We start from the raw sequence: 16,565 nt of genomic DNA, 5'->3' as shown, positions 1-16,565 counted from the left end.
ACACCACACACCAATTGCTGCTGCAGGCGGGGGGTCTGGAGCTGCTGGTGGACATTGTGGCGTACGCACACACCGGCGGCGCAGCCGTCGAGGGAGGCGGCGGCGGCACCGGCGGCGCCGCCGCCGCCGCCACTGCGGCGGCCACGGGCGCGGGCGCCAGCGCCTGGGACCACCTGCACCACCCGGCGGCGACCACAGCCGGCGGCGGCGCCGCCGGCGGCCCGCCACAGCTCCTGACCCCGGTGGGGCACGACGACATGCCGCGGGAGTGGTTCCTCTACCCACGTGGCGTCATCGAGGCCAAGCACGGCTCCGCCGCCGCCGCCGCCTCCCCCTCCGGCGCCTCTGACCTGCTCGGCGACCTCCTTGGAGACCCCGTGCAGCCGGCAATAGCAGCTCCCGCCGGAGGCGGCAGTAGCAGCGGTAGCGGCAGTAGCGCCCAGCAGCAGCAGCAGCAGCAGCAGCAGCAGGAGGAGCTGCTGGGCAAGCGGCCCGACGAGACGGGGCGCTGCGGGCCGTTCAGTCGGGACGAGCTGCGGCAGCTGGCGGCGCGGGGGGCGGCGGAGTGGGGCACGCCGGTGTGGGCGGCGGGCATGGGGCGGCCGGTGCCGCTGGGGGCGGTGCGGGAGCTCAGGTGGATGCTGGCCAAGGGTGAGTGAGCTGTGTGTGTGTGTGTGTGTGTGTGTGTGTGTGTGTGTGTGTGTGTGTGTGTGTGTGTGTGTGTGTGTGTTGTGTGTGTGTTAGAAAAAAAAAACGACACAGAGCTGTGTGTGTGTGTGTTGTTTTGGGGTCTGCGTGCGCTGAGGAGTGCAGAGTTTGGAAGCGTTGCCATCGGCGGCTGGTCCTGCGCCCCACATGTTAAGGAACCACCACAACCGAAGTTACCACACCCAACCGCCAGCCGCAACCCCACAATCCCCCCGACCCCCCTCCCTCCCGCACAGGCCCCGGGCGCTACAGCCCCTACGGCGCCGCGGAGCTGTCCCTGGGGCTGCTACAGCGCCTGGTGGCGCTACAGCCAGCGATAGAGGCGGCGGAGGAGGACGGAGCCGCTGCTGCTACTGCCGACGGCGCCGGCGGTGGCGGCGGCGGCGGGGAGGTGGTGGTGCTACAGCCGCTGCCGCGCGCCTACCGCGTATTGACGGGGCCGCGCTGCCTGCCGCACCTGTGCCAGGTGCGTGTGCGTGTGCATGTGCGTGTGGGAGGGCGTGAGGGGGCTGGCGGCCGGGCCTCGCCAGAACTGCGGCACCAGGACTTTACCCATACCGATACCACGTCGGACGTGACTGTACCGCTACGCGCTACTCACAATCCCACTGACCCCCACACACCACCCCACCTGCCCGGACGGCCCCTCATTTGTTGCCGACTTCAGTACCATACATCCTGTGCCGCTTTCCCAACCATCTTTCCAAGTTCCAACCCTACCCCACCCCACCCCGTTCCTCTCCGCCCCGCCCCACCCAGGTGGTCCTGACCTTCCACCCGCCTCTGGTGTCCTCCGCCTGCCGCCTGCTGGACGCGCTGCTGGCGGCGGCGCCCGACGCCCTGGCCCGCCTGCACCTCACGGGGGCGCCCTACTTCCTGCTGGCCTACCCGGGCAGCGACCTGCGGGAGCCGGCGCGGCTGCTGCACAGGTGGAGGGGGCGCGGGTGTGGAGGGGGCGTGGAGGGGGCGGGTGGTTATGTGTGGGTGGGTGGTTGGGTGGGTGGGTGGGTGGGTGCAGGTGGGCGTCGGTGGCTGCAGTGTGGGTGGTTGGGTGGGGCCAGGCATTCGAATGTCAAAGTCAGCCAATGCCAACCATAGGGCGCGGAGGCGAGCGCGAAGGGGGGTTGTGGGTGGATGTGGGTGCAAGGCACGTGTGCAGCCTTGCGGGCGCGCTTACGACAAGGGTTTTGGCTGAATGCGGTTTTGCATCTCGGCATGCTTGCGAACCACGCCGCTCACGTACCATCACCACTACCGCTGACACCACCACTCCCCACTCCTTTCCACACACACACACACACGCCCGCCCCGCCCCCCCCCCCCCCAGGTCGCACCTGGTCCAGGACTTTGCGGGCCTGTCCGGCGGCGCCGCCGCCGCCGCCGGCCTGCCTCTGCGGCGGCGCTCCTACCTGGGCCACGTGCTGCCGGAGAGCCTGCTGTACGTGCTGGTGGCGGGCGGGCCGGACGCCTTCGCGGCGGCGCTGTGCGGTGAGGCGGCGGCAGGGTGGTTGGTGGTTGGTGGTTGGTGGGTTGGTGGTTGGTAGGGTGGGGTGGGGTGGGTGGCTTGCTGGGATGCTCTGCAAGCAGAGAAAGAGCTGCGTCACCAAAGCCTGAACATACCGACTTGCCAGCACCTTCAATAACCCGCAATGCACTGAATCTGTCTGCGGCCGCCGCCGCCGCCGCCGCCGCCGCCGCCGCCGCCCGCCCGGCGCCCGGCCAGGCGACACGGACAGCCCGGAGCTGATCTGGACGCACGGCATGCGGCGCGGGCGGCTGCTGCCGGCGCTGTCCGCGCACCTAGGTGACCTGCCGCTGCGGCTGGCGCAGCGCTGCGGCGGCATGTGGGAGTACGCGCCTCTGCCGCCGCTGAGCTACCCCGAGCTGGAGGGGGAGATGTACTGCCACCGGTGAGGACGGTGTGTGTGAGTGTGGGGTGGGGTGGGGTGGGGTGGGGTGGGGTGGGGTGGGGTGGGGTGGGGTGGGGTGGGGTGGGGTGGGGTGGGGTGGGGTGGGGTGGGGTGGGGTGGGGTGGGGTGGGGTGGGGTGGGGTGGGGTGGGGTGGGGTGGGGTGGGGTGGGGTGGGGTGGGGTGGGGTGGGGTGGGGTGGGGTGGGGTGGGGTGTAGATTCCAGCTCAAACTAAAGGGCAGTGAGGAGGCAGAGGAGGAATTAGGTTATGGGTTTGTGCATGCATACCCTTTCCGGCTTCGAATACACGCACAGTGGGGCTCGTTCGTCCCTTGACTTTCCCTCCCTGTTGACTTCAACGTGCACTCCTGTTCCTCTACCGCCCCCGTCGTTTCCCCTCACCTCGCTCCCGCCCGTCCCCGGACATCGGTAACAACGCGTTTGCTATGCCGTACTACTGTTCCTGGCTACGCCTTCACTTCTCTAATAATCATGGATGCAACCCCCCCCTCCCCCCCAGCTACTACCTGCGCCACCTGGCCGACACCGCCCGCTTCCCCGCCTGGCCGCTGGTGGACCACGTGCCGCTGCTGCAGGTGGGGGGATGGGAGGGATGGCGGATGTGGGGCGGGGGGCGGGGGCGGATTGTGGGGCCGGGGGTGGGCGGGGGCGGGGTGGGCGGGGGCGGGGGTGGGCGGGGGCGCTGCTGCAGATGGGGGCGGTGCCCGGAAGGATACGTGTTTGTGTTTGTGTGTGTGGGGGGGGGGGGATGGGGGGTTGGGCGGTGTGTGGGACAGTGTCGCTGTGGTGTGTGTGCCGATGAGCCCTGGCCGGCACGCGTACCGTGTACGCTTCCTTTCGCATGCGCCACGTCGCCCACCCACCCACCCACCACCAACCACCTACCTCCGATCTGCCATGGGTTCTGGGTTGGCAATGGTTGACATGGGACTGGAACGAATCACACCCACCAGTCACCACCCCACCGTCCTGCTTCCCCACCCACGCCACCCCACCCCACCCCACCCCCTCTCAGTCGCTGTTGGCGGAGTGGCGCTCCGAGCTGGCCCGGCAGCCGCTGTCGCTGTCGGAGGCGGACGCCTGCGCCGTGCTGGGACTCAGCACGGCGGCGCGGCCCGAGGGCGGGGGCGTGGGTGAGGAGGAGCTGCGCAGGGCGTACCGCGGACTGGCCAGGTGGGGGGGGGGGGCGTGTGGGGGCGGAGGGGGGCGGGGGCGGTGTATGGGGGTGCGGGTGTGTGGGGACGGGGGCGGGGGCGGGTGTGTGGGGGCGGGGGCGGAGCCGTCCAGGCGTCGATACTGCCTCACCCGCAAGCGGCACAGCCCGCGTTTTCATTGCACTTGCCAGTACGCACACGCACGCACACACCCATCTCCCTACCCGCGCAGGAAATTCCACCCCGACAAGAACCCCGAGGGGCGACCCATGTTCCTCAAGGCAAGAGCCCTGGTTGGGGCTGGCGGACTATGTGTATGTGTGTGTGTGTGAGAGAGAGAGAGGGGAGGGGCTCGGCCGCATGGCTGTGTTGTTGTGCTGCACACACGCGTTGCCACCGTGGGGGAGTGCGCCGTGCGCTCTGCGCCTCACCCCGCCCGCCACCCTCCGCTCTGGTGTCGGCTGTCCGTCACACGCCACGAGCAGAACACTCCGTGCACCCAGCACCAGCTCAGCACTACGCATCCAGCTTCACCCATTACCCCCGTCGGTATCAACCTTTGCTACCCCCATCGCTCTTTTGCATTGGGTTCGGTTTAGTTTGGGCTACACCCCCCCTTTTTTATTAATCATGATTGTAACCCCTCACCCCGAAACACACGCATGCACCCACAGATCCAGGCCGCTTATGAGCGGCTGCAGGCGGGTGTGGCGGGCGGGCAGGGCCCCCAGGCCTGGCGCATCCTGCTGCTGCTGCGGGCGCAGGCGGTGCTGTACGGCAGGTGGGCGGGTGCGCGGGGGGATGGGCACGTGCACGTCAGGGGGACACGCGCACCTCCCTGTGACACGCTTACATACTGTACATACGATTGCATGTAATCTAATGTTTCGATTCGGTTACATCCGTATGTTCGTTCATGCGACTACCTAATCAGTATCCGTTGATCACCGTGTGTGATTCATGCACCCACGCACACGAACACGCGCACAGGTACGGCGCCGAGCTGGCCCCCTACAAGTACGCCGGCTACCCCCTGCTGCTGGACACCATACGGGGGGGCACGGCGCTGGGAACAACCACCACCGCCACCTCCACCACCACCACCTCCACCACCAGTGGCGGCGCGGCGGCGGCCAATGGCACGGCTGCGGGCGCGGGTCCGGAGGCGGCGGCTGGCGGCAGCTTCTTTTCGGGCGAGGCCCTGGACCAGGTGGGGGGTGCGGCGCCCCTGTGTGCGGCGCCCCGGCGTGACGCCCCTGTGTGACGCTGTGGCTCTGCAGCCCTGTTGTTATGACTCCGTGGCCCTTTGACCGTTGTGTGTGAGGAGAAGTGGCAAGGCGCTGCGGCACAAGGCAGGCCCATGCAGCTGCTCACGCCCATGCGCCTTGCTTCGGGTCCCACACCCATGCACATTGTGATCATCTCTCTAACACGCACGCACGCACACGCACGCACACGCACACACACGCACACACACGCATCACGCAGGTGACCGCCGCCGCCTGGCTGTGCTGGCTGACGGTGCTGTCCTGCCGCCGCAACGCCGAGGAGCTGGCGCGGTGCGGCGGCGTGGCCGTGGTGGCGGAGCTGCTCAGCAGGTGGGTGGGAGTGTGAGTGTGTGTGCGTGTGCGTGTGTGTGTGCGTGTCTGTGTGTGTGCGTGTGCGTGTGTGTGTGCGTGTCTGTGTGTGTGTGTGTGTGTGGTGCATGAGGGGGAAAGGCGTTTGAGCAGTGGCACCTGTGGCACCGGTGTGCCATTAAGGCCTTCCGTACCGATACTGGCTATGTCGCCTGTTATCACCGATGCGGCACGGCCTCGCCCGCAAAGCGCCGACTCCGACCTAAAAACATGCGAACCCGTTCTTTGCGGCCTCCGCCACATCACACACCGCACACACACCGCACACACATTCTGCATCGCATACACTGTCCTACGCGTAATGTTTTCCTTGTGCTCTTTAACACACCGCACACACCGCACACACCGCACACCACACTGCAGGGCGGTGGGCGTGCTGCCGCTGGACGCGCCGCCCACCTCCCCCGCCGCCGTGGTCGCCACCCTCGCCCTCCGCACCCTGGCCGGCCTGGCCATGGCCCCCGAGGCCCGCACCGCCATGCTCCGCCTGGGCGCCACCGCCGCCACCACAACTGCTACAGCCACTGCTGATGCTACTGCCGCTGCTACTGCTGCCGCCGGAGGCGGCGGTGCAGCCGCCGCTGACGCGGCGGCGGCGGCGGCGGCGGCGGCGGCTGGCGCCGCCGCCGCCACTGCGGGCCTGTGCCGTGACGTGCTGCGCTGTGCGGGTCTGGCGCGGTGTCCGGCGGCGGTGGACGCGGCGCTGGTGGCGGCGGGCCACATGGCGGCGGCGCCGGCTCTGGCGGCGGCGCTGCTGCGGGCGGGGGCGCTGCAGGCGCTGGTGCCGCTCATGCTGCGGTACGATGGCACGTTGCCGGAGGCGCTGCAGGTGCGGCGGCTGGGGCGGGGATGGGAGCAGGTGGGAGCGGATCGGAGGAGAGCGATGGAGGGATACTGCTGTGACTATGCGATGCACGGCACGGCGCCGTTCAGCCATGCTACCGTATGCGGAGGCAGTCGCTGTGTGTGTCCTCCACTCCTCCTGACTCGACTGGCCGACACACGCGAGCCCCACGTGTCTTTACCCCGCGCGCCTTCGAGCCAGCGTTGACTGCAGCGGCCGGTCAAGCGGCCTCACAGCCGCCGGCCAAGGCACCAAAACCGCACCCTTCTTTGCACACATTTCTACACACATACCCACACACGCACACACACGCGCACACACGCAAACACAGGACATCCTGGTCGCGCCCTTCTCCGGTCCCGACGACTCCGCCACGCTGCCGCTGCTGGCCACACCCGACGACGCCCCTGTCCGCGTCAGCACACCCGCCGCACGCGCCCAGCACGCCGTGCTGGCGGCGCAGGCGGCGGCGCGGCTGGCGGGCGCGGGCCTACCGCCGCCGCACGCCACGGCGCCGGTGCTGGCGGCCCTGGCGGCGCTGGCGGCGATGCTGACGGCGCCGCTGGCGGCACGGCTGGCGGAGTCGGACCCGCGGCCGCTGCTGCGGCTGCTGAGCGGAACACACGAGACGTGTCAGGTGCGGGGGGAGGGAGGGTTGTAGATACCAGCCCAAAGTAGACCAAAGTGAGGGGCATAATGTGGGCGGTCGACACTTGACAGTGGAGGCCGTGTTTTCGGAGCCCTTTTCGGAGCCGTTTGCAGTGCCGTTTGCACTGCCGTGCAGTGGGGAGCTGTGGTCGTGTGTGGCTCGGGAGGTTGTGTCCCAGTCCGGAGGTGATGTGGTTGTTGCATGGGCACATGTGAAGCACTCCGGTGCCGACCCACATTACAATACTCACTCCACCCTCACCCTCACTGCCGCTTGCCATTGCGCATGTGCCTCACTTACACACGCCGTCAGGTGATCTGGAACGGCGCCATGCGTGAGGAGCTGCTGTCATTCCTGGCCAAGTCATCTGCCGCCGGCCCGCACGACGACCACCATGCCGCCGACACGCACGCACCCGCACCCGCCCACGGCGCCTCCACCGCCACAGCCGATGCCTTTGACGACCTCTTCGGCACCGGCCCAACACCTCTTTCCCACTCCGCTGGCGCCGCCGGCAGTAGCAACAAAGCCAGCTTCGCCGCCGCCGCCATCCCCACCGCCAGCAGCCCCACCTCCGGGAGCAGTGGCGGTGGCAGTAGCGACCGGCTGGCTGAGCTGGCGCGCTTCTCCCACGGCGCCTTGGCGGGGGAGCTGGTGCTGGGCGGTGTGTTCGTGCGCGTGTTCAACAGCCGCCCCCACGAGCTGCCGCCCGACCCGCCCGGCTTCTGCAAGGCCATCATCAGGTGGGAGCGGCGTGCCTGCAGAGGTCCCGTGTGTGTGCGTGTATGTGTATATGCGTGTGTGTGTGTATGTGTGTGTGCGTGTTGTGGACCTGCTGATGTGTGTTCTGTGTACATCCCACGCCCGGCGGCTTCGTCGCGAGCAACACACCCATCCCACTCATGCCGCACCCACTCTCCCCGCTGCACCCCTGCAGGTACCTGTTCGACGCGCTCCGCGGCTTGCCGCCCGGCCGCCTGCCGCCCGCCGCCGCCCTGCCCGACCTGCTGGCTGCATTGGCCGCCGCCGGCCGCCTGCTGGACGCCGAGCCGCGGCTGCTGGGCGTGCTGGCCTCACCCTCGGCACTGTCGCCCTTCGTGGCCTGCCTGGCGCCGGCGGCGTGCCTGGCGCTAGAAGTGCAGGCCGACGGTGGTGCGGGTGGGAAGGGCAGTGGTGGGGGGAAGCCGCCTGCGGCGGCTTCGGGTGGGGCGGGAGGAGGAGGCGGAGGCGGAGGTGGAGGCGGGGTGGCGCTGATTGACCTGCTGGATGGCGGTGATGCGCCGCCTGTGGCGGGGGCGGCAGTGGCGGCTGGTGGTGGCGGCGGTGGCGGCGGCGGCGGCGGAGGCGGCGGCATGGGAGGCGGGGAGCTGCTGTCGCGGCTGCGGGATGCGGAGGCGTTGGCGCTGGCGGGCTGTGCGCTGCTGGGGCGGGCGGCGCAGCACAGCGGCTGCCTGGAGGTGGGGGTGTGGGGTGTGGGGGGTGGGGTGGTGGATGGGGTGGTGGGGCTAGTCACGGCGGTGGCTTAGGGTGGGGCGTAAGTTGCCTCGAGGTTGAAAGCGGTTATGCGGGTGCGCCGCCCTGGCCGTCTTACCTTGTTTGAACCTGGTGCCTTGGCCGGTGCCCAACACACCCAACACACCCAACACATCCAACACACCCAACAACCGGCGACAGGCGTTTGCGGACGAGCACTGCATGCGGCTGCTGTTCTGGATCCTGCACGGCCCGCCCTCCGCCGACACGCTGGCCGCGGCGCTGCGGCTGCTGCGCGCTGCAGCCGGCGCGCACGCCTGCGCGGCAGTAGCAGCCGCGCAGGGCGGCTGGCTGTACCTGACGGAGGTACTGATGCACCGCGGCCCCTGGTTCTGGCAGCAGCACCGACCTCCGCCGGCGGGTGGTGTGGTGGGAGCAGCGAGCGGCGAGGGCAAGGAGGTAAGTGCCGCGTCCGGGGCTTTTGGCTTTTGTCTTGACGGTTGGACGTTGTTGAAGTGCAATGGGCAATAGCACAGCGTAAAAGTTCGTGTAGCGTCCAGCTGCTTCCTCACCACACCGCGACAAGAGACCTGCCCACGCTCACCTCCTCCACCCATACCTGCGCTCCCGCAACAAGCACGCCTCCTGCTCTCCCGTGTCGTCATACACACGCATATACACACACACACACACACACACACACACACACACACACACACACACACACATACGCACACACACAGACACAGACACATACGCACACATGTCCCCTATCTTGTGTTTCCCAACACACACACACACACACACACGCACACACACACACACACACACACACACACACACACACACACACACACACACACACACACACACACACACACACACGCACCGCAGTCATCTTCATCCGCCGCCGCGGCCGCCGAGGCTGACGACGCCGCCCGCTGTGAGGCCGCGGCACTGCTGTCGCGCCTGATGGCGCACTCGGTGCAGGGCGCGGCGGTGCGCCTCAGCCTGCAGCGCCTGCTGCCGCCGGGGCTGGTGGCGGCGGTGGCGGAGGGGCCGCCGCAGGCGGTGCTGCAGGTGCGGGCCGGGCGAAGCGGGTTGGGTGAAGGCCTGCGGGGTCGGAGCTGGGTGCCTGAATGTGCACTGTATGGCATCCTCAATTCTACCTGAGCACTCAGTAGCCTTGAACCCCCACCTGAATGCTGCTTCCCTCCCGGTCCTCCCGGTTGTGTGAACCACCTCCTGTGTGTCCGCCTCGCCGCCACTACAACCACAACCACAACCACCACAATCACCACCACCACAACAACAACAACAACAACCACCGCAACTGGCACCCACCCGTGCAGGCTCTGACGCAGCGGGTGGAGACGCCCGAGTGCATCTGGGACGCGGAGATGGCGAGCACTGCCGCCACACAGGTGCGCCGCGGGGGGCCGGGCGGCCGGGGCGGCTGCGTCAACAGGCGCGCGCTGCAACGGGCTGCGTGCGGTGGGACGAGCTGGGTGACGGCAGGGGCGCGCCGGGGCGCAAGGTGCTGCAGCAAATGTGATTTGGTGCAAGCTTGGCTGGGTGGGCCTGCCATCCACGATCCACCATTTCGCCCCCGTACAACCCCCAAACCCCCACACCCCCAAACTTCCCCCTCCCCCTTTCCACCTCTTTCCGCAGGTGGCTGTGCTGGCGTCGGACCTGCGGCGCCGGCAGGCGGAGGGGCAGCTGGAGTGGGCGCCGCCGCCGGGGTCGGCGGTGTCCTACGACCGCCTGCGCGGCGAGCTGTACCTGGGCGGCGCCTATGTGCGCCTGTTCCTCAAGAACCCCAAGCACCCGCTGAGGGACCCCACCCGCTTCGCCGAGGGCGTGCTGGAGAGGTGCGCGCGCGCGCGCGCGTGTGTGTGTTGTGTGTGTGTGCGTGTGTGTGTGTGTGTGTGTGTGTGTGTGTGTGTGTGTGTGTGTGTGTTGTACATGTCGGCCTTCCGTGTGTGCAGTGGTGGCAGGGGGCGCGGCAACAGCAACAAAGGGGGTACTTGCGAAAGGGCGGCTCCACAGGCTGAGACAAGAGCGGCGTAGCCTCATGCCTGCCCGCGCCTGCCCGCGCCGCCGCTGCCTGCCTGCCTGCTCAGGTACCTGCCGGAGCTGACCCACGGCGGCCGCGATGTGGACCTGCTGGTGCTGCTGGCGGCGGCGCTGGTGGCCGTGCTGCGGGTGAGGGGAGCGGTGGGGGAGGGGAGGGGGGGGGAGTGAGCCCGTGAGCAGCTGCCGCGTGGGGAACACAGCGACGTGCCAGCTGTTGTGACATATCTGTCGCGGGTTGTGGTGGCGCGCTGTGGCGTGTCGTGTGATGGCGTGTGTCGAGGTCCCGAGTCCACTCGCTGACTGCTCCCACCCGCTCTCCGCCGCAACCCCTCGCGCCGCCCCTCAGTCGCACCCGCTTCTGGCGGAGCAGCTGGTCCGGGCCGGCCACGTCGCCAAACTGCTGGCCGCCCTCAGCGCCCTCACACGCCCGCTGCAGCCGCAGCAGCAGCCGCTGATGCTCACCGCGCCGCCCACGTCACCTGGAGGCGGCGGCGGCATGGCGACGCATCCTGTGCCAGCGCCGGCGCCGCACGCGGCGAGCGCGTCTGCGACTGCGGTTGCTGCGGGTGTGGCTGAGGCGGCGGGCAGTGCACTGCGGGTTCTGCACCAGCTGTGCGAGGCGGTGGTGGCGGCGGAGGCGTTGGCTGTGGCGTCGCCGCCGGCAGTGCAGGTGCGCGGTTGCAGCGGTGGTGGTGCCTAGTTCCTGAGGCGCTCGCTACTCGCGCCCGCACGTCGGCACGGCTTGCCCTGCAGCCGAGTCTGCCTGCAGCATGCCGCCGCACCATTGGCGCCGCTGTGGATGCACACCAGCGAATCCCCCCCAAACGTGTTGCACACTTGCTAACGTACACACACACATACTTGCACACACACAAACACACTGTCTTTGCGCACTGTCTTCCTTGTGCTCTTCAACACAAAAACACACGCACACGCACACACTGCACACACACGTGCGCAGGTGCTGTGCGGCGCCATGCGGCTGGGTGCGGCGGCGCGGGTGTTGGCGCTGGAGAGTCTCAAGCGGGCGCTGGGGCCGGGCAACAGGCAGCGGGACGCACTTGTGCTGCAGGTAGGTGGGGCGGGGGTGGGGGACGGTGGCCGTTGATGGGGACCGGTGCGAGCAACTCACAACTATTGAGTGCCGACGTCCAGTGGGAACAGTGGGTACTACACCGTTGGCGCCAGCAAGGAGAACCGCCGAGGCTGCTTCCTCGCCAGTTCGCTGAATATGGCTGTGTTCCATGGAAGGCTCTAGCCGTAAAGGAGGTAGCAGTGGAAGTGATAGGTCGAGAATGTGGCTGCCAGCGCAATAGCCGAATGCATGGGTGAGCCAGTCTGCAATGCGCGAATTTACTGCGAATTTGGGAACCCGCGGACTCGCCTGCGCTCCGAGAGCGTGAGCGCCACGCCACCGCTGCCGGAAAAGCCGTGCAAGTGTGTGAGGGTGCTGCGACGGAGGGAGGGACTGTATTGGCGCACTGGCGGCACTTACCCGTCGCCCTGCCTGCTGGCCTGGCCGCCACCTCTCACTGCTTTCACACCCACAGGCGCTGCAGTTCGGGCTTATCGCGGAGCTGCTGGCATCGCTGGAATGGGGCAGCGGCGGAGCTGGAGGCGGCGCAGCGGGTGGCGGCGGCGGCGGGGCAGCAGCAGCGGCGGCTGCAAACGGTGGCGGCAGTGGCCCGGGCGCGGGCGAGGACGCGGCCGTGCTGCGTGTGTTGGCGGTGGACGTGCTGCGAGCGCTGCAGCAGGACGGGCTGTACTCGGCGCAGGTGGGTCTGGGGCACGCACACACGTGCGCACACGTGCTGTGCATCATGCCAGTTCCCTGAGTATGTGACTAAGGACTACGCGGCGCCACCCGCTTGGTCTTGCATGCGGTCGTGCGCCCGCCTCCTCCGGCACCAGCCAGCTGCCGTTGCCTGTATTTACCTCTGCCTCTGCCTCCGCCACCCCCACCCCCACCCCCCACCGCCGCAGGTGAGCTCCCAGCTGGAGTCGTCCGCCGTGTGGTCGGCCTACGTGCACCAGCGACACGACCTGTTCCTGCCCAGCGGCGCGGCGGCGCAGGGCGGCAGCGTGGTGGGGCTGCTGGCGGCGCCCGAGACAGCCCGCTTCGCGCTGCCTGCACCCGAGGCGCTGGGGCAGTAGCAGGGGTTGGGGCAGTAGCAGGGGATGCCGGCAACGATAGTGGCAGCGGTGGCGGTAGCGGTGGGGTGGGGATGGGAGCGGCGATCGGGGTGGCGTAGTTGCCTTGATGGAGTGGTGTTGCGGCGCAGTGGGCAGCTGTGTGGGCGACGTGCAGGAATGCCTTGAAGGTGAGAAAGGGTAGCTGGGGGTTTGTTGGGTTGTGAGGCCCCCTGCAGCTTGAGGCGTGCTGGTCCGCCTGGAGAATCGAGTTGCACGACTGGCATTGGTTGGCATAGGAAGGGGGGGGGCGGGCAAGGGATTACACTGCTTATGGCAAGTTGGCAGAGAGCTAAGAAGGTGTTGGCTGGTGTTGACAAGGTTAGCGCTGGCGTACGAGAGAGGGGGGCGCAAGCGGGCCTTAAACGTTGGTGGTTGACCGATGGGAATGGTGAGCTTCCCACTTGGCACAAACTGAGGAAGAAAAGTGGGAGTCACTTCATGGAGGCTGGAACCATGACGAGGAGTGCTGTGTAACTTTTATGCGGTCATATTGTTCGTTGAAAGCCCGTGCTTACACAGGGGATTCAGGAAGCGGAACAAGTTCGCCATGGTGGCCACCCTACGCTTAGTACAAGCTTTTGATGCATTTGCTTCACAAACATTGAGATAGGTCCAGGAAAAGCTTGTTATACATCAGGAATAGCCATAGGGCTCTTACAAGTACTGTTCACTACACCAGCGCTTCTCGCGCTCTTCGGACGCGTAATCCCAAAGAGGCATCATACAGACTCCAGCAATATACGAGTAATTAGCATTTAGATGGGCTGTGGAACTAGTAAAAATGCCCTGGGTTCCCCGGCAGAAGCAGTGCTGGGCACGAAGGCGCCCGCATCGCAGCCTTCGACGGTATGTGAGGCATCTTGACAGCAACGTATTGCTATGCCAGGTTGCAGGGAGACTATAGTGCACTTCGAAGGGCACCTCTCACCCCTGGTTATTCGCGTTTGTTCACAGGCCGCTGCCTCGGCCGCAAAAGTTGCAGAAAAGCTCAAGGAGCCAGCCGAAGACACCAATGCAGAGCCACTCGTAATCGTGCAAACCCCTGCGATAAACGGGGCATGCGAAGAAACCGGACAGCCCGCCTCTGTGTCCGCAAAGCCTGGCGAGCAGCCAGAGAGCCAGCATCCAGCTAACCAGCAACATTCGAGTGATTCGGGGCACGTCGGCGATGCGGTGGCATCGTCGACGGCCCCAACGACGACAGCCCGTGTAACAGAGTCGGGCCCTTCCCCCGTCGAGTCAGCCCCTGCAGGCGAGACGCCGGCGCGGGCGCAGTCGCGGGAAGCTGCGGCCGAGGCTTCTTCCTACGCAGACCGCAGCAGTCCAGCGGAGCGGCCTAGCGTCTCTCGCCCGGGCGCCTTGCCCCCCATCCTAACACGGCGGCCTAGCCAACCCAACGGCGATGAAGCGGGGGCGCCGGCCGAGGCGCCCGCGGATGCTTCAAAGCTGCGCTCACGTTTCAAATCGGTAGCAGCGGAGGAGGACGCTCCACCTGTGAGTGGGGATGGCTGGGCCGTGCGTGGAGGGCCAAGCGGTGAAGGTGTTGGGCGGGGAGCAGGGGTGAGGCAGGCAAGGGTCGTACGCAGAAACACCCACGTGCGCAGACGAACCCGCGCTCGTCCAGCCTGCCCTTGGCGTGCCATGGGCGTGGTTGCGGGAGCTCTGGTTGGTCCACACGAGGCAGCGGCTAGGACCGGGGGGAGTGTGCCATGCTAACAGGTGGTTGCAGTTGCAGTTGCAGACTCGCACCGGGTCCTGGATGACGGCCGACCTCCCGCCGTGGACCCCAACCATCCCGGGTCCCCAATCCATCCCGGGGCCCACGCCCGCCACCATCGCCACCACCACCACCACCACCACCACCACCACCACCACCACCACCACCACCACCACCACCACCACCACCACCACCGCCGCCACTGCAACCACCTACCCCTTATCTCGGCCCCCTAACACTCCCTCTCCACTCTCCCCCTCCCGCAGTCGCCTCAGATGTTCGCCTCCAGCCGCAGCCTGAACCGCTCCATCGGCGTGCGGCGGCGCACCAGCGACGCGGAGGGCAGCACCGCCGGCAGCGAGCACGCCGCCAGGTGCGAGGCGGAGGAGGAGCGCGAGCTGGCGGGGCCGGACCCGCTGCGGGAGCAGTTCGAGCGCGACAAGGACAACAACCCCCTGCTGGTGAGAGGGGGCGGCCACGGCTGAGGGGAGCAGGGCCTGGGAGGAGGGGGGGAGGAAGGCGGGAAAGAGGGGCGGACCGGGCGGGGCGGAGGGAGGCAGACCGCGAGGGGCGGAGGGAGGCGGACCGGGAGGGGCGGAGGGAGGGGAGTACCAGTTCGGGGCTGTCAGGAGCCGTCACAGGGGGATTGTTAGATTGCCATCCCGCATCGGATGCCCTCCTCCGCGTTCACAGCCTCACTAACCCAGCCTTTTATCCTGACCCCTGCCCTGTTGGCCGCACCCTCACTCGCTTGCACACCACACACAGCGGCGCCCCACGGCCATGTCGGCGCGCAACAGCGAAAAGTCCATGAAGTCGGCCAAGAGCAAGGGCAGCAAGCGGCCCTCGGTGGGCTTCGCCCTGGGCGAGGAGGACGACGATGATGACGTGGACCCCATTGCGCATCTGGAGGCGGAGCGCATCGCCTCCATCACCATGCCCCATGAGGAGCCGGCGCGCGCGGTGCGCATGGCGGCGGCGGGGCTGGGCGTGGGCCCGGGGCCCGCGCAGCAGCGGAGGAGCTCGGGCGGCGGCGGCAGAGGCGGCTTGCGTCTGGGGTCGCGGTAGCTGGTAGACGGCGGCTGGATAGTGGAGGTTTCAAGGCAGGAGTCTATAGGCCAGAGGCTGGAGGTTGGGCGTGCACATCTAGGCAGGGTGAGGCGACTGAGGAGGCCGATGTAGGCAGGGCAGGGCAGAGGCCTGCTCGCAATTGTGGCTGTCGCACTACATGTTTGCAAGCAATTACTAGGACTTACGTTTCTGATTGACGCTGACCGCTAGTGCCAGACACACTTAACCTACCCCAACCATCGCCGAATGAGGCGTTGCGGCGGCGTGAGATGTTACTGCCCACTACACCATCCCGCCTGCATCCGGCGGAAGCTGTGCTTGAGTTTGATCGGCAAGTTTGTTCTCACTAGGCAGGTGTCATGTCTCGCGCAGAAGCATTCGATCTGTGTATGCTTTATGTATATGTGCGCCGCACGTGTGCGCGATATGCTTGTCGTCTCAACACGGTCCATGCAGCTGCAGGTGCGGCAACTCGTGCGCGTGTGTGCAGCCGTTGGTACAGGAACTGAATATAGTACTGCGAGTGGAAGCCGCTGCAGTTGACAGAGAGGCGTTGAGTCAGACAGGCGGCAGGGAGGCGATGGGGCGGGACCCGGGTCAGGCGGCTCGGCTTGGCTTCGGATAGGGGTTTTGCGCCAAGCCGTATGGAAGGCGGCTGGGCGTAGTACTTGATGCGGGTGCTCATTTATCCATGTCAAACTCGAATGCAGGTGTATGTGAACATGGGGGAAACGGAACGCAGGAATACGTTTGCAAGGCAACGAGGTGGGACGGGCATGCTGCGGCTGCCATCGCTAGCTGTTAATAGTTAGGTAAGCGTCAGGTGGTTTAATCTGCATTTCCGCGCGCTCTGACGCGGCGTCAGCACGGATGGACTCACGGACTGCGCATGCATGTGGGCAGGCGCAAGAGCAGCCAAGCGAACGACACTGCCATGCAGTGCGACGCCGGCACGCCGCCCGCCCACGAGCTCTTTGACGCAAGCCTGCCGGCTGTAACACAACAGCTTGCCTCGTGTCCTTACGGCGCGCCTCTGCGGTTACTAAGCGTTTGCCTGACTGGTAAGTCCTTGCTTTCAGCAAGGCTTTGGGGCAGTTAGCTGTTCCTGCC

At 67.2% G+C, this 16,565-nt stretch overlaps 2 protein-coding genes across 2 annotated transcripts in view; both read left to right on the top strand.

Moving 5' to 3' along the window:
- CHLRE_12g486209v5 (uncharacterized protein) overlaps positions 1-13,153 on the top strand; it is a 24,260-nt gene extending 11,107 nt beyond the window's left edge. The window contains exons 20-43 of the mRNA XM_043067838.1: positions 27-651; positions 945-1,174; positions 1,468-1,637; positions 2,036-2,196; positions 2,432-2,618; positions 3,138-3,213; positions 3,654-3,811; positions 4,025-4,073; positions 4,467-4,573; positions 4,783-5,002; positions 5,281-5,390; positions 5,793-6,258; positions 6,605-6,910; positions 7,235-7,665; positions 7,860-8,379; positions 8,597-8,854; positions 9,290-9,475; positions 9,748-9,819; positions 10,070-10,269; positions 10,522-10,603; positions 10,821-11,144; positions 11,436-11,546; positions 12,025-12,249; positions 12,458-13,153. Of these exons, the coding sequence (XP_042918099.1) occupies positions 27-651; positions 945-1,174; positions 1,468-1,637; positions 2,036-2,196; positions 2,432-2,618; positions 3,138-3,213; positions 3,654-3,811; positions 4,025-4,073; positions 4,467-4,573; positions 4,783-5,002; positions 5,281-5,390; positions 5,793-6,258; positions 6,605-6,910; positions 7,235-7,665; positions 7,860-8,379; positions 8,597-8,854; positions 9,290-9,475; positions 9,748-9,819; positions 10,070-10,269; positions 10,522-10,603; positions 10,821-11,144; positions 11,436-11,546; positions 12,025-12,249; positions 12,458-12,628 (5,445 nt within the window). The 3' untranslated portion in view covers positions 12,629-13,153. The remainder of the gene's footprint in view (positions 1-26; positions 652-944; positions 1,175-1,467; positions 1,638-2,035; positions 2,197-2,431; positions 2,619-3,137; positions 3,214-3,653; positions 3,812-4,024; positions 4,074-4,466; positions 4,574-4,782; positions 5,003-5,280; positions 5,391-5,792; positions 6,259-6,604; positions 6,911-7,234; positions 7,666-7,859; positions 8,380-8,596; positions 8,855-9,289; positions 9,476-9,747; positions 9,820-10,069; positions 10,270-10,521; positions 10,604-10,820; positions 11,145-11,435; positions 11,547-12,024; positions 12,250-12,457) is intronic.
- Positions 13,154-13,283: 130 nt separating this feature from the next.
- On the top strand, positions 13,284-16,465 carry CHLRE_12g486208v5 (uncharacterized protein). Its single transcript, XM_043067837.1, has 4 exons — positions 13,284-13,513; positions 13,622-14,161; positions 14,651-14,845; positions 15,153-16,465. The coding sequence occupies exons 1-4, from the start codon at positions 13,427-13,429 to the stop codon at positions 15,450-15,452; spliced, it is 1,122 nt and encodes a 373-aa protein (XP_042918098.1). The 5' UTR covers positions 13,284-13,426; the 3' UTR covers positions 15,453-16,465.
- Positions 16,466-16,565: the final 100 nt, after the last annotated feature.

This window comes from Chlamydomonas reinhardtii, chromosome 12 (assembly GCF_000002595.2).
Source record: "Chlamydomonas reinhardtii strain CC-503 cw92 mt+ chromosome 12, whole genome shotgun sequence".
Lineage (NCBI taxonomy): Eukaryota > Viridiplantae > Chlorophyta > Chlorophyceae > Chlamydomonadales > Chlamydomonadaceae > Chlamydomonas > Chlamydomonas reinhardtii.
Note: the sequence above shows the minus strand (reverse complement) of the source record. Positions and strands in the feature narration are given on the sequence as shown.